General features: G+C 31.6%; 1 protein-coding gene across 1 annotated transcript; it reads left to right on the forward strand.

Annotated features, from left to right (window-relative positions):
- Nucleotides 1-4,725: 4,725 nt before the first annotated feature.
- LOC145314765 (uncharacterized) lies at nt 4,726-9,097 on the forward strand. The gene is made up of 5 exons (XM_080154825.1): nt 4,726-4,770; nt 4,991-5,364; nt 6,596-7,147; nt 7,366-7,453; nt 8,220-9,097. The coding sequence occupies exons 2-5, from the start codon at nt 5,010-5,012 to the stop codon at nt 8,386-8,388; spliced, it is 1,164 nt and encodes a 387-aa protein (XP_080010951.1). The 5' UTR covers nt 4,726-4,770; nt 4,991-5,009; the 3' UTR covers nt 8,389-9,097.
- The last annotated feature ends 6,295 nt before the right edge of the window (nt 9,098-15,392 follow it).

Raw genomic sequence — 15,392 nt, forward strand, 5'->3', positions numbered from 1 at the left:
TGTTGCTATTGTTTGTTTATGTTTAATGATTTTAATCTCTATAAAATAACTCGTTTTTTGTGGTGGGTGTTTTTTTATATTACATCAATATTTCATTCTCAATAGTCTTTTATCGCATCGTATTATCTTTCCATGGATATTAAAATGAAAAAAAAAACAAAGGCTGGGCGAATAAAACTGTTATTAATTTTATGGTTTTTGTTTTAATATATGTGGAAAATTGTCTTTAATGTGATACGATACATGATTTTTCAGTATGGCTGAGACCTGTTTCTAATCCAGCGTATATTAATCGGTTTCGAAGCCATATTGTAAAATATGTTACACGAATATATCATTATTAATACTTCAATGTTCTTATCAGTGCAATTATTGTTGGCCATTAAACCTTGTTTGTGGTAAAAAAATATTAGTTATTCACTCGATTCATTGTCATTTATTCTCTGATTTAACCTAAATGACTTTAAAACGAGTTGATAAATAGTTTTTTTTAAACGATGAATTGTATACCTAACTCTGTAAAATATTGTAATTTCTAAAAAGTTCATATCAAGCATTTAACTTTTGAAGAATATAAAAATATACTGATTTTTTGTTATTAATTACCCTATATGTATTAAGCAGTTCCATTTGAATTCCACCTCATGGGAGCCAACCCCATCCCCCCACCCCCCAAAGCAAAGCCAACCTAACCTAAACTAATTACTGGTTTTTTTTGTGGTTACCTTCAACTGTTTTTAACCTATTTTTAAAACGTATATAAAAAATATACTATGACACCAGTAAAATCAGACTGCAGAGCCTAAATATGAATTAAGTCCCCAATAAACTTTTTTGGGGGGATTTAAATATTAATTTTTACTGTTGCCGTAGTCATTTTGATCAAAGCAAAAGGTCTTTTTTTTATTTGGGTAAAATTCGTAGCTTTTAGAGTGTTTTGCTTCATAAATATTGTATTCTGGTATAGAGTAAAATTAGGCCTTATGATTTTACTATAAAAATTCACTAAAAATTTAAATCTTTACAATATACCAATGAATTAACATTAACATGTTTGTGCTCGTTCACCTATTTTAAACACATAAAAATTGGCTGTAAAGGGTTAAATTTGATGTCAACATGACGAGATGTCAACAAATGTTTATGCAATACAACAAAATTATTTTTGACACATATACAAATATGATATAAAATAAGATTATTCAAACTTATTTTTTTTAGATATTTTTAAAAATTATGTATCTTTTACGTGTATAGTTTTCATTCTTTTCATTTTGATTTAATAAAAATTATTTAACTACATTGTAAATAAGTCACTTTGTGAAAACACTCTTTCGGAAATCATAAAAAATTGAAATGAAACAAGAAATCTTATTGGTTTAACTTTAGCAAATGTGTTTTATTGTATTATTTTAAATTTTTTACTGAAATTGATTGTTTAGAAAAAAAATTATTTCCATCGAACAGAGTAGAGTTTTTTTATTATTGTATTGATATAAACTGAATCATATAAAATTGTTCTGTAAGAAATAATTTAACCCTAAACTAAAAGTTGCTTTTGCTTCCGTCAAAATGATCACAGCAACATATAAAATTAATTTTTAAATCCCCCCAAAAAAGTTTATTGGGGACTTAATTCAAATTTGGGCTCTGCAGTCTGTTTCTACTGGTGTCATAGTATATTTTTGATATATGATTAAAAAATAGGTTAAAAACAGTTTCAACCTTCACCCCTTATTTTGAAATAAATAAGATATGGGGAAGGAATTGTTTTAGTTTAGGTTGTATTAAGTACAGGGTAGCCCCAAGGGGTTGGAGCACCGCAGGTATAGGCCCCTTAGGGCTATGGCTTCCCGCAGTGACAGGCAAAATAGCCAATTTATTTAAACAAAGAAAAGGAGGGAAGGGGGGAGGTTAAGTGTGTGTAAAACCCGTGAGGGTGGAATTCTATGTTGACCGGATTTAACCTAGAAAATCCATTTTCTACCCAGTTACCTACCTAAAGATAATGTGGATCATGGAAAGAAAACGAAGTAGCGGGTTTCGTCGTATTTTCACAGTAGCTTCTCTCCTATTTTTAGCCACTGCTAGGGGCTCTAACCCTGCGGGCAATCATTAACAATTACCTAACATAAAATAACCTTTCAAAATCTACGGTGAAAATACGACGAAACCCGCTACTTCGTTTTCTTTATATGATCCAATAATGTTGTATTTTGCAGGGAGGGATTAGACATTGCAAGTTAAAAAAAATTACTTTCAAGTATGGCTTAGAAACCGATTAACATCCGCTGAATTAGAACATAAGTTTTTAGCCATACTGAAAAATCATTTATAGCATCGTATTACAGACAATTTTTCACGATCATTAAAATAAAATTCATAAAATTATAATACTAATTTTGTTAGCCCAGACCTTCGATCCCTCGGGGCTAACAAAACTGGTTTAGTTAGGTATTATTTTTCATTTTATCTTCAAAAAGCTGTCTATAATACAATGCGATAAACAACCACTCAATGAACAAATATTTACAAGCTATTAAAGGAAAAATTTAACACAATATTAATTTATCCTCCAATGTCCTAGCCCTATATACCTGCGATTTGATCATTTTTATGAAAAAAAATAGAATAAAACCTGTTTTAAAATATTGTTTGAGTTTTCATTTATATTTTTGTTTGTTATTATTTTCAGATTATAAGAATGTTACGTACTACTGTACTAGCTAGCATTGGGTTGGTTATTACGCTAGTCTCCATAGTTTTATGAGAGCGATTTCTCATTCATTGGCTTAATATCTTTGGGGACTTGATTGAATTTTGATCTATTGGTTTATTAAGTTGAATGTCCAAACATTTCAACCACTAGTTGTAATCTACAAAAGTGGTAATTTTGTGAATCATCATTGGGGATTTACATCAATTTATATGCCATCGTCTTATCCCTTTAGATCCCTGGTAAATTTCTACAAAACTCTATGAATGCTTTAAGCCTTAAAATGAAAATCAAGGACGACCAAGTTTAATTGTAGTCAAGCTTTTACGACATAGCATGATACCATAGTAATAGGAAGTTTGTTCTTTGTTTGTATGTCATGTTTTTGAAGATTGCGCAAAACTCTGGAATGGTTCTTATTGTCAAAGAAGCTTAATATTTGTCCAGGGAAGGTTTTAGGCTATTCTTAGTACAAACTTGATATTGGTTTAGAATTACTTATCTTTAAATCGTCCATTTTTGAAAAAAAAAACTCATATATATCAGAAAAGTATTAGACAAACAGAAAAAAAAAACGTTGGTTTTGCTTAAAGTCGAGCCCTTAAGTCCTTTCCCCTAATATTGAAATATGATATACAGGGTAGCCCCGAAGTGTTACGGCCGCACGTAGGGTTAGACACGAAAAAAAATAGGACTTACAAACTTTTTTCATTATATTTCAATAATGAGTGGTGTGGCTATTTTGGTACATGAGATATTTATTGAGTAGCTTCGCTAGTAAAAATTGTGGAAGAAAGTTTATTTTATGGAAGAAAAAAAACGTTTTCTCATTTCAGCTAAAAAATAGCTAATATTATACCAAAATAACAACAATAAGATCTAGAGGTAGATTACTTATTAATGAATTTTCGAAGCCATCTTATTTAACAGTAGTGAAACACGTTGCATATCCGCTCGTCGTTGGGGAGGAGATTGGTTTAAAATTTAAATCTCGGCCTAAAATTTGTACCTACTGCTGCTATGACAGAATATAAGTGAGTAGGGGAAATCCCTAGCCCAAGACAAGCACAACTCATTACCATACCTACAGAGTTATTACTTTATATTTTACGTTTTGAAGATATTTTGGGTCGTGTGGAGGAAACAAAGTTTCGGGTTTCGTTGCGGAGCCGTTTGATTTTGGTGCGGCTCCGGCCTAAAATCAAGAAAAACTCGACATATTTTTTTTCCCACGTCTATTTTTGACTTTTGAAGGTTTTAAAAGTTAAATTTTTGATAAAAATGGACTTGAAAAACTGAAAAGGTGCATTCGCACATGACAAAACAGAGTTACCAAATTATAATTTATAAAAAATCTTTTTATTTATCTAGTCCGGAGCCGTTTTTTAACGAAAATTACGGCTCCAGCTCCGGCTCCACGGCTCCCGGCTCCGGCTCCGCAACACTGATTTTCACAGTAGCTTTAGAAAGTTATTTTAGGTTAGGTTAGGTGATTGCCCCGCAGGGTTAAAGCCCCGCGCAGTTGCTAGATATAGGAAAAAAGTTACTGTAAAAATATGACGAAACCCACAACTTCGTTTCCTTCACATGACCCGATATTTTTTATTTTAAAATCAACTGCGAACTTTAAAAGCTGTATCTTACACAAACTTTGCTAATATAAACTTAAATAATATAATTTGAAATATTACTGTAGCTATTTCTTTCATGTAACTATCCCTTTCGTATAAACATGATATTTGTATTTTATACACTTTTTTGAAAGCCAAGCCTTGTTTTATAGTAGATATATATGACGTAAGGTTGTTGAGCAGGGAAAGTGCAATTAAAGATAATTTTTTATCCCTAATATCACTAACATTCTATTCATATCAGGTGACCTAAGGGATAAAACAATGGACGATAAACTCATGTCAATTGTGATAAAACTGAACTACTCTTTTGTAGATTAAAATTACTTCAGTTTACCCTACAAATATTGATAAATAATGTATGTTATTTACTTTCATAGTTTAAAATGTATTGAAAATACTTCTTCACTTATGATATCAAAGGTAATAGGTATGAAATGAACAAGGATGACAACATCCATAAAATCAAAGCCCTAAACGATAGGACAATATATTTACGCAACTTTACCCTAGTAGTATAAGAAGGGAGATCTTTTAGAAAATTGGGTTCTCGATATGAGCATACATAACATCAAAAATTACAATGTAGATACCTACCTATGCGTGGTAATAATATTTTCTTAAATAGATTTTTTTCATTTAGGAAGAATCCAGACATCAAAATGTCAGATGAACCACTCAAAATCTACCTCCGCCTGTTTGACTGTGTATCAAGAGATGATCTATACACAAAGCTTAAGCAAATCATAAAACAGTTCAAACCATTTGAAGGCAGAGACAAAATCGAATTCTCTCTAGCCAAATTTAAACAACATGAATTTGGGGAAACAGTTTCAACTCGGATGGAAAAAGTTGTCCACGAGTGTTGGTATGCATATAAGACTGAACAGTTGTCCAACTACTTGAAACGAAATAAACCAGTGGTCACCTATGAAAACCCAAAATTGTTGGAGCTTGAATCAGGATTAGAGAAATTTCTATATCAGCACCTGTTTATGGATGGGATTGATCTACCAGGCACATCACATTATATACATTAATATTTACTTATTGTTTTGTTTATGTAGATATATGGATTCAAATATTATATATAATTTTTAGTATTGCTAAATAATTCTTTTAAACCATTCTATTAATGTTTTTTCCTCTTTAAACAAAACAGGCATAAACATTAACATAGAAAAGATTTATTTAGTGACAGTTTACGCCCTGTCTTACAAAGTAGTACATACAATAATACACCACCAGGCTATTGCTTAGTTCTAGGTGTACTTTACAATTAATTACTCATAATATATATAAAGTTAAAGTGTATAATTAACAGTAGGGTCAGGTAGTGGCACTGAGTAGGCTTCCCTAAACTTAGCATATCCAAGATGTTTGCACTGCCTTTTTTAGATTGGCATTAAGTTATTGATATATAACAAAAATAATAATGTCAATTTAAGTTGAAGCAGTGATAGAAATATTTTGATATCTTTGCCTTTTTTTGCATTAAATTCTAGAAAAGAAAGTATTAATCACAAAGATGTTAATAGTAAAATCATCTACTTAAAACTTTTCCCCTTTGTCACAGGCTAAGGCAATTTAAAGCTATGTAGTATGTATGCTTTCTCATGGCTAAATTTTCTTTCGTGTTATCCTGCCACTAGTATAGTTTTATAACAAGTAGTTGGATACTAGTTCTCCCAAGAACAAGGATGACAAAATCCATAAAAGCAAAGCTCTGAAACGGTATGACAGACGTAGAGTGTCAGAACTGAATATACAAAATATAATTATAAAAGTTTTGACAAAATTATAAGTTAATTTGTTGCAAAACTTCTTAAATACAGAATACTGTTTAAGGATATACAGACCTTTTTTGGACTTGATTATAGAGATGCTTTGTTTATAATATTGTACCTTACTGAAAAGTTAAAAATCAATATGTTTAAATTGGACATACAGACATTCTTGTAACAATTATAGAGTTGCTATGCTTTCTAAATTGTACCTTACTAATCATCATCAAAAGTTTGAAATCAATAGGACAATTCTAACATGCATAAATAAATGAAAAAAGCTATCCATTACGAAAAGATGGATGGATGGACGGACCGACACGAAATATTGAAAATCTTCGCTTTTAAAAATAAAATGTCAAATATTACCTAGACAACTAGAAATGCAAAGAAAAATTAAAAGAAAATATTTTATATTTTAGAACTTTTATTTTCAAACTTCAATATAAAATGTGCTGTTCAAGGCACTAGATACAATCCTCCTGGCAATATGGAACACTACTCAGATTTCTTTTTTAACATGTACTTTGGAAACCTAACAGAAGCTAAAGAGCATATGGGTAAACTGTCAAAAGATGAGTTAAAACAGGCCATGAATGCAAGAGAAGGATATGGACAGTTCAGCCCCATATTTGCCCCAATAATTGGAAGAAAAATGGTTAGAATTCAAGATAGTATGCTTCTTACAGACGAGCAAAAAGATGATATTAGGTTAATGTACCATGGATCAAATGAAAACAAACACTTCAAGATTCTTGAGATGCTTTTGAATGAAGGAGCTGACCCCAATGCACATGATACCTTTGGTCTGACAGGACTGCACTATGCCTCACAATTAGATGCTGATGACTGTGAGAGAATTGCTTCTCTGCTCATAAGATATGGTGCTGATGTAAATTCAGACAAATCTCTGGGTGGCACTTGTCTGCTGTATGAGTTTGTTAGGAGTCCAACGGCCAGTGAGAAAGTTATCGAGATGCTCATCAGCAACTATGCTAAATCTGATTCTGTAAGAGGTAAGAAAAACATTTTTTAAAGGGAAGTTCAGTATGTATTAAAGAATTCAATGTCTTGAAAGCTACTATTTTTATACCTTTTTATCTTAGGAATATCCAAAACAGAGGGGTCTAAAAGGTTGTTCTGTGCGCAATAATTTTATATTAATTTTTTTATTTCAAAGACATAAATTCTGATTAAAACTAATTTTGTTGAATCCATGTTTCCAATGTTGTAGGCACCAGATTCATCAGACAGAGAGTGGAGACAGAGCACTCTGTCAAACTTGCTGTCAAAGTAAGAGAGGCCCTACCCAAGGAAGCCAGGTATAGTATACAGCAGTGACTTTTCCTTTGAATCCTTATAATCAAGTAAAAGGATGTTTGTCTGTCTGTGTGTCTATACCAAAGGATCTTGCTGAACTGATCAGGTTCTCCTTTACAGGATAGCTTCTCATAGGTCCCGGGAAGGTTTATAACTATTTTGGGGGAGGGTACAACAACCTCCCAAGAAAATCGCCCCTAGAAAAAAATCCCCCCCTCAAAAATTTTTTTTTTATTAAATTAAAAAAAAAACTAAAATACCTAAAGAAATTTTTTTTTTTACTTTTAAAAATAATCTAAAAAAGTAGGTTTTGGGATTTAACTCCCCCCTCCTCAAGTGTCCCTAGAGGGGCGTAGTCGCTAGTAACAATTAAGAGACCATGAATTTCATTATTTAGATATGTTTTATATGTGTTAATTGGACAATCATTAAACATTAAGTTTGTTCTAAAAGAATGCTTTAAGATGTCTAAAATATTACAAGTCAGTCGTAATTAAGACAATCAATCCTTAAATGCATAAAGATTACAAAGTAAACTATTTATCACAATGTTTAATAGAAAATAAATTTAGCTTATAGACTGCTCACATTGAAGATCAAATAACAATTGACTGTATGTAAATGTAAACAAAAATCAGCTGATTGCAAAACGTGATACGTCGTATACGTAATTGCCGGGTAGCCTTATGTATGTTACAATGTCGTCTTTGTGCTGAAAAAATATTAGAATTATTATTTATCAAAACAAATATAACTTTGTTACACCAGGGAATGTGAGAGGTCTGTATGTGACAAGGAAACCAACAAGAAGTGTTCAGCTTGTGACTCCGTAGTGTACTGTTCTGCCGATTGCCAGAAGCAGGACTGGAAGTTTCACAAGCAGACTTGTAAGATGAGGAGACTTGAAAAGGATTTTGTCAGCAGCTCCATCCAGTAGATCTGAAAAAAAAACAGTCTTTAATGGCATAATCTTCTATCAAGCCTAGGATCTATAGGGATAAGACAATGGCAGATAAATTGATGTACATCCCCAATTTAAATACACAAAATTACTCCTTCTGTAGATTACAATTAGTTGTTAACATTTTTGAACACTCTAGCTAATAAAGCAACAATCAAAGTTCACTAAAAGTTCCCTAAGTTGGTAGTGCAAGTAACCAACCCTTTGATTGCACGACCTTTTGAACCCATCTTTTCCTAAAAATGAGCAGATTTGCCATTTGTTAAGGCTCAGTTGCCGTTTTTGTACTTTAAGTGGTTTGTGCAGCTCTTAGTAGCAAAGCTACTCTATAATTCACTTTGTCTGTCTGTCTTTAGGTAGTCATCCTGTAATTTTCACGGCTGCTTTTCAAGATGGACAGCTGACATTTTTATTTGAAGATTCCTATGACATATACACATCTGATCTATAAATTCTTTTGTCTGTCTGTCCTTAACTAACTTTTTACGTTTGTTTATTCCATGTTTTTTTGTGCTTTGCTGTACTTATGGATGTTGTCATCCTTGTTTTATTGTAAATTGAAAATAATATACTACAATGTTTGTTATTTATATTTGTATATTGTATATTGTATATTACTAAGCATTTATTGCATCTTATTTTAGACAGTTTCTCTGGATATAATTAAAGGATCAATTCCTTAAACTGTCTAAACCCCGAACCACTTCATTATGCAATCTACATTTTCCTGAGAAACATAGAGAACATAAAATAAAGTCAATTCATACATAGTTATATATAAGCTGCATTAAGCATAGAAGTTAACAAATAAAGTATGGTCCGGAATCCGACTATTTTCTGCTGTATTAAAGCCGGATTTGAACCATACTGCTTATATAAACCCCGAACCACTTCATTATGCAATCTACATTTTCCTGGATGTTTTGTCTACGGTAGACCATAAGTGTACAGCTTTACAGTACATTGTTTCTATTTGTTAAAGCAACACGTATGATAAAAGAAAAAGATTCTTTTTAAAGTAAAATGCTTATATTTCAATCAAAATCTATATTTTTTTTTTTTACCGATCCACATCATTATGCAAATCAAAAGAAAATCAATGAGAAAACGTTTGTTTTGAACTTTTCTCCAATTTTAAAAAAGGATTCTGATAAAATAGCAATATTTTAAGGGATTTATGCATTAATTATAATGAAAAACAGTTTAAGGTAGATTTTAATGATTTTTCTAAATAAGAAATAATTGAAAAAAAGAAATTCTATCCTTATCACTTTAGAGGACAGCTGCTGACCCCCAGTCTTATGGATGAAGCTAAATACATGTTAAAGATAAAAATTACCCTGAAAAGTATACAAAAATGTTTTTTGATGTGTTAAAAAAATCCATTTTAAAATCTTGATTTTGAGGATGATGGCCTTTAAGATGCTCTTACTGGTGGTGAAGGTGAGCTAAATGTTATCTAAGTACATGACCATTACAACAACTTGTCTATTAACCTATGTACCATTTTTTGTAGTCATAGCAGCCTCCAGTGGAGCCTCTCGACATGAAATATAACCATTATCTAAAAACTACATTATTTACTTTATGAATTTTAGTAATAAAAATTGCAATATTTTTCTTTTTTAATATTGCTTGGCTGGAGGTTGCTCTGACTACAAAAATTGGACCATAGTTCAATATATAAGTTTTCTTCAAGGGCATGCACTTTGATAACATTTAGCTCACCATCACCACCAGTAAGAGCATCTTAAAGCCATCATCCTCAAAATCAAGATTTTAAAATGGATTTTTTTAACACATCAAAAAACATTTTTGTATACTTTTCAGGCAAATTTATATTTTTTACATGTATTTAGCTTCATCCATAAGACTGGGGGTCGGCAGCTGTCCTCTAAAGTGATAGGGATAGAATTTCTTTTTTTCAATTATTTCTTATTTAGAAAAATCAATAAAATCTACCTTAAACTGTTTTTCATTATAGTTAATGCATAAATCCCTTTAAAAATTGTTATTTTATCAGAATTATTTTTAAAAGTAGAGAAAAGGGCAAAACAAACGTTTTCTCATTGATTTTCTTTTGATTTGCATAATGACGTGGATCGGTAAAAAAAAAAAATATAGGTTTTGATTGAAATATAAGCATTTTACTTTAAAAAGAATTTTTTTCTTTTATCATACGTGTTGCTTTAACAAATAGAAACAATGTACTGTGAAGCTGTACACTTATGGTCTACCGTAGACAAAATATCCAGGAAAATGTAGATTGCATAATGAAGTGGTTCGGGGTTTATATAAGCAGTATGGTTCAAATCCGGCTTTAATACAGCAGAAAATAGTCGGATTCCGGACCATACTTTATTTGTTAACTCCTATGCTTAATGCAGCTTATATATAACTATGTATGAATTGACTTTATTTTATGTTCTCTTACTAATATACCTGACTTTTTTAGTATGGCTTCGAAACCGATCAATATCCGTTGGGTTAAGAACGGTTCTGAGCTATACTGAAAAAACATGTATAGCATCGTATTTTAGACAAATTTCCAAGAATAATATAATAAAAATCATAAAATCAATACAAGTTTCGTTGTTCTGGGCCTTAGGCTCCTTGGGGTCAACAAAACTGAAATTAATCTTTTAATTTTTCATTTGCTAACCGCGGAAAACTGTTTATAGTACGATGCAATGGATAACTATTCTCTAATTTAACAATATATAGGCATAATTATATGTACCTAGAGTTTTATAAATCTATTTTTATATATTTTCAGAATAGAATGATAATGCTTGAAATACGGAAGAAAATAATTCAGGAATCTAAAGGGATAAGACAAAGGGCTATAAACTAATGTACATCCCCAATCATACAATCTATCATACAATCTATAGACTTAAATCATTGGTTGAAAAGTATGTACTTTAAATATTTTTTAGCCAATAAGATAACTTGATAATAAAACTTAAGGTACACATTTAATTTACAGTCCAATGTCCCCTCCCTCCCTGCCATAAATAGACTTTATTCAGGTGGAAGGGATAGGATAATGGAAATTAGACTATTGATTAATAATGGAGGGATGCAGATTGACAGGCCCAGGGCTACTTTACCCAATCCCTCTGGGAATCAGAAAAACTTGGGCATAGTGTAAAAAGCGAAGCATCTCTGTAATCAAGTCTTAGAATGTAAATATGTCTATATTATGCATTCTGTATTTAAGTAATTTTAAGATGGATTTATCAAGATTTAATGGATCATAGAAAGAAAACGAAGTAGCGAGTTAATCGTATTTTTACAGTAGCCTCTCATCTTTTTCTAGCCCCTGCGAGGGGCTCTAACCCTGCGGGGCTATCATTAACATTTACCTAACCTAAAATAACCTATCAAAAGCCACTGTAAAAAATACAACGAAACCCCCTACTTCGTTTTCTTTCCATGATCCGATATTTTTTATTTTGGTTAGGAAGGGAGGGGACATTGGACTGTAAAATAATAGTGGTACTGAAACTTTTTCGCTGACTAAAACACTATGGGTACTTTTATTGAATTTTGATTGGTTTTATGGATCCAAACTATTATTGTTCAAACTTTTCAATCAATAATTTTAATCTACAGTATGGGTAATGTTGTTTGTTAACTTAACTTATCGTCCAATGGATATCATTATGCTTGTTTATTATTTAATGTTTTTGGCAGTTGAAGTTGTAATAGTAAAGCAAGTTTATGTTTTATGTTTATGTTTTACAGCTGACTTTTATTAGTAAACACTTAAATTTTTTTTAACTCTTTTTCTATCTCTCTCTTTTTCTTTCTCTCACTCTCTTTTATCTTCTCTACTTCTTTCTCTTTCTCTCTCTCTTTCTCTATCTCTTTTTTCTCTCTCTCTCTTTCCTCTTTTTTTTCTCTCTCTCTCTCTCTTTCTGTCTCTCTCTCTATATTATATATATATATTTTTCTTTCTCTCTCTATTTTTTGTTTCTTTCTTCTCTCCTTCTCTCTCTCTCTCTCCTTCTCTCTCTCTCTTTCTTTCTCTTTCTTTCTCTCTCTTTCATTCTCTCTCTTTCTTTCTCTCTCTTTCTTTCTTCTCTTTTTCTCTAATATTATGCAATTTCTTCATTTTCTCTTACTCCTTCATTCATATATTTCGCTTTCTCTCTGTTTATTTCTCTCAGTTATTGTGTACCCGGGTTCTACAAACTTTATTTACTCTACTATTACAGTAGAGTATCAGTCTAGCCCAGGCTGTAATTATACTGTCATACTATGGTATAAAACGACTATAGAACTAGTGTTCTCTCTCGTCACGATTCATGCAGTTGTGTTACATTGGCTTTACTGCCTAGATCTAGTGTGTGGGTGTGGGTATGTGTGTGTGTGTGTGTGTGTGTGTGTGTGAGTGCGTTCGTGTGTGTGTTTGTGTATGCGGGTGTGTGTGTGTGTGTGTGTGTCTACGCCCGGCTTGTTTCTATACAGTTGTCAGTGAGTCATAAATATTCAGTGATCTTACTAAGAATTACAACAAATGTCAAATTCGTAGAAATTGTTATTTAATACCTATGAACACAGTTACTATATTATAGCAGTGAGGGAGGAAACATTGGTCTGTTTATTACACTGGTCCCCAAAGTTTTATAATAATGATTTCTTATTTGTTGGCTTGATAACTAAAGGGAATGTTGTAGAAATTTGATTGTTTGGTCCATTAAGTACAGTATCCAAACGTTTCAACCACTAATTGTAATCAACAAAATGGTTAATTTTGTTTATAATCATTGGGGATGTGCAACAATTTATCGGCCATTGTCTTATCCCTTTAGATCCCATTTAGTGTAATTCTGAAGACTTTATATAAATGTTTTTATATCATGTGCTTCATATTGTAAGTAAGTTATTAAAATATTGAGTTGATATTGTAATTCTTATATAAAAGTAACAGGATGTCTATCTGAAGGATAAACCAATATGCAGGGAGGGAGGAGACATTGGGCTGTTATAAAGTTTTATAATAACGTTTAATTATTCGTTGGCATAACAACTGTGAAGACTTAATTTTGATTGGTTAGTTCATTAACTTGAGTGTTCCTACGTATCAACATAGGGGATGCCCATTAATTTATCTGTCATTGTCTTATCCCTTTAGATCTCTTACCTATATGGCTCTTCTTTACAGTGAATCTTCTTTTAACAAGGACAACTATAATCATAAGCCAAACAATAATTGAATGTTTTTTTAGAGAGTTATAAGACAGAAGCTTGTGGTTTTTTTCTAAAGCTTTTTTAAACGAAAGTTAAGCATACCAGGGATCTAAAGGGATAAGACTCTGGACGATAAATTAATGTGCATTCCCAATGACGATACACAGAATTACCCGGCCATATAGATTATAATTAGTGCTTAAAACGTTTGGACATTCAACATGATGAGCCAACCAAGCAATATTCATTAAAAGTCCCTAAAGTTGTAAACCCAACAAATAATAAAACGTTATTATAAAATTGTGGGGACTAGTGTTATAAACAGCCTAATGTCCCCTCCGTCCCCCCCCCCCCTCCTGTTAACATACATAACTTATTATTATTTATTAACAAGCCTAGATTAATATTAATTAATTATTAATACGCCATTTTAGAGATATTAAGGAAAATAAACAGATTACACATGGACAGACACACAGCCAGCTGCTTGATTCAATATAGTTTTTATTGTTTTATTAATGGATGCAGAATATATATGGATATTATGACAGATGAAAAATTGTCGTTAATTTAGCTAGCTATCATGGAACTCGTTTTCTTGTCACTTTGCTAATCCAGTAAAAGGTGAGGGGATGGGGTATTGGTTGTAGATGGGGTGGGGGGTGAGCCAGCTACAGGTTTCTCTTTATTAGAGTATATGAAAATCTGGTGTAAGATCCCAGTAATAATATTTTCATTGCTTTATGTAGGTCTAGGTAGGTAATATTCATATTTCAAATTACTTGAGTGAATCATGCAAACTTTGATAAAAATCTTCAGGTATTGGACAATACACGAAAAATAAATTCTTTCCACAATATTTTGTAATTAAAGATTTGACATTGTCGTCAATTTATCTTGCTAAAATAGACATCACTTATTGGTAAGTTTGTTCATCCAGGAGGGGAGGGGATGGGGTAAAAGTTTGTAGATGGTGGGGGGTTTGGTCGGTCGTTATTTTAGCCACCTACAAATTTCACTTTATTAGAGTACTAGGTAATAAAGTAATAATAAAATTAAATAGATTCATACAGCTTTCTCACCTAAATAATATTATATGGTTCCCAAAGACCATATGTGACAATAGAATAACAATACATCAGCAATTTATACCAAGGCTGTAATTATACTTATATTCAAAGGTATTTACCAATTACAGGAACCACTTTTGTTATATGGGTTCCTAAAATACAAGTTGCAGTAGTATAATAGCAGATAAACTTTATAGACCATGCTTTAATTATACTGTCACAGCTAACACTCAAATCTTACTGGAAATGTCCTTCAATATTATGTTAGTATGCAATAAACTATGCAGTATGATTATATTCTTTGATAACATTTCACGGAGAATCATTTTAATATTATAAACATATATAACTTTTATAGTTTATGATATAATTAGCAGCTTCACACAAAGAGGTCTCTAGTAGTTGAGGCCGGGAGGGGGGGAGGGGGGGAGATTGATATTATAAGCAAAGCATCTCTATAATCAAGTCCTTAAAAATGTCAGTATGTCTTTAAACAGAATTCTGTATTTAAGAAGTTTATTTATTATGTACAATTTTGTCAAAACTTTTATATTTATATTTTGCATATTCAGTTCTGACACCTTACAAGAGTTAATGTTTGTCTGTCATACAATTTCATAACTTCTCTTTTAAGGATGTTGTTATCCTTGTTTAGTCCATGTAAAATTTAAGGATTTTTATTACACTTTGTTTATCTCTATAATTAAGTCC

This window comes from Acartia tonsa, chromosome 3 (assembly GCF_053477335.1).
Source record: "Acartia tonsa isolate MP-2025a chromosome 3, ASM5347733v1, whole genome shotgun sequence".
In the NCBI taxonomy this organism is placed as follows: domain Eukaryota; kingdom Metazoa; phylum Arthropoda; class Copepoda; order Calanoida; family Acartiidae; genus Acartia; species Acartia tonsa.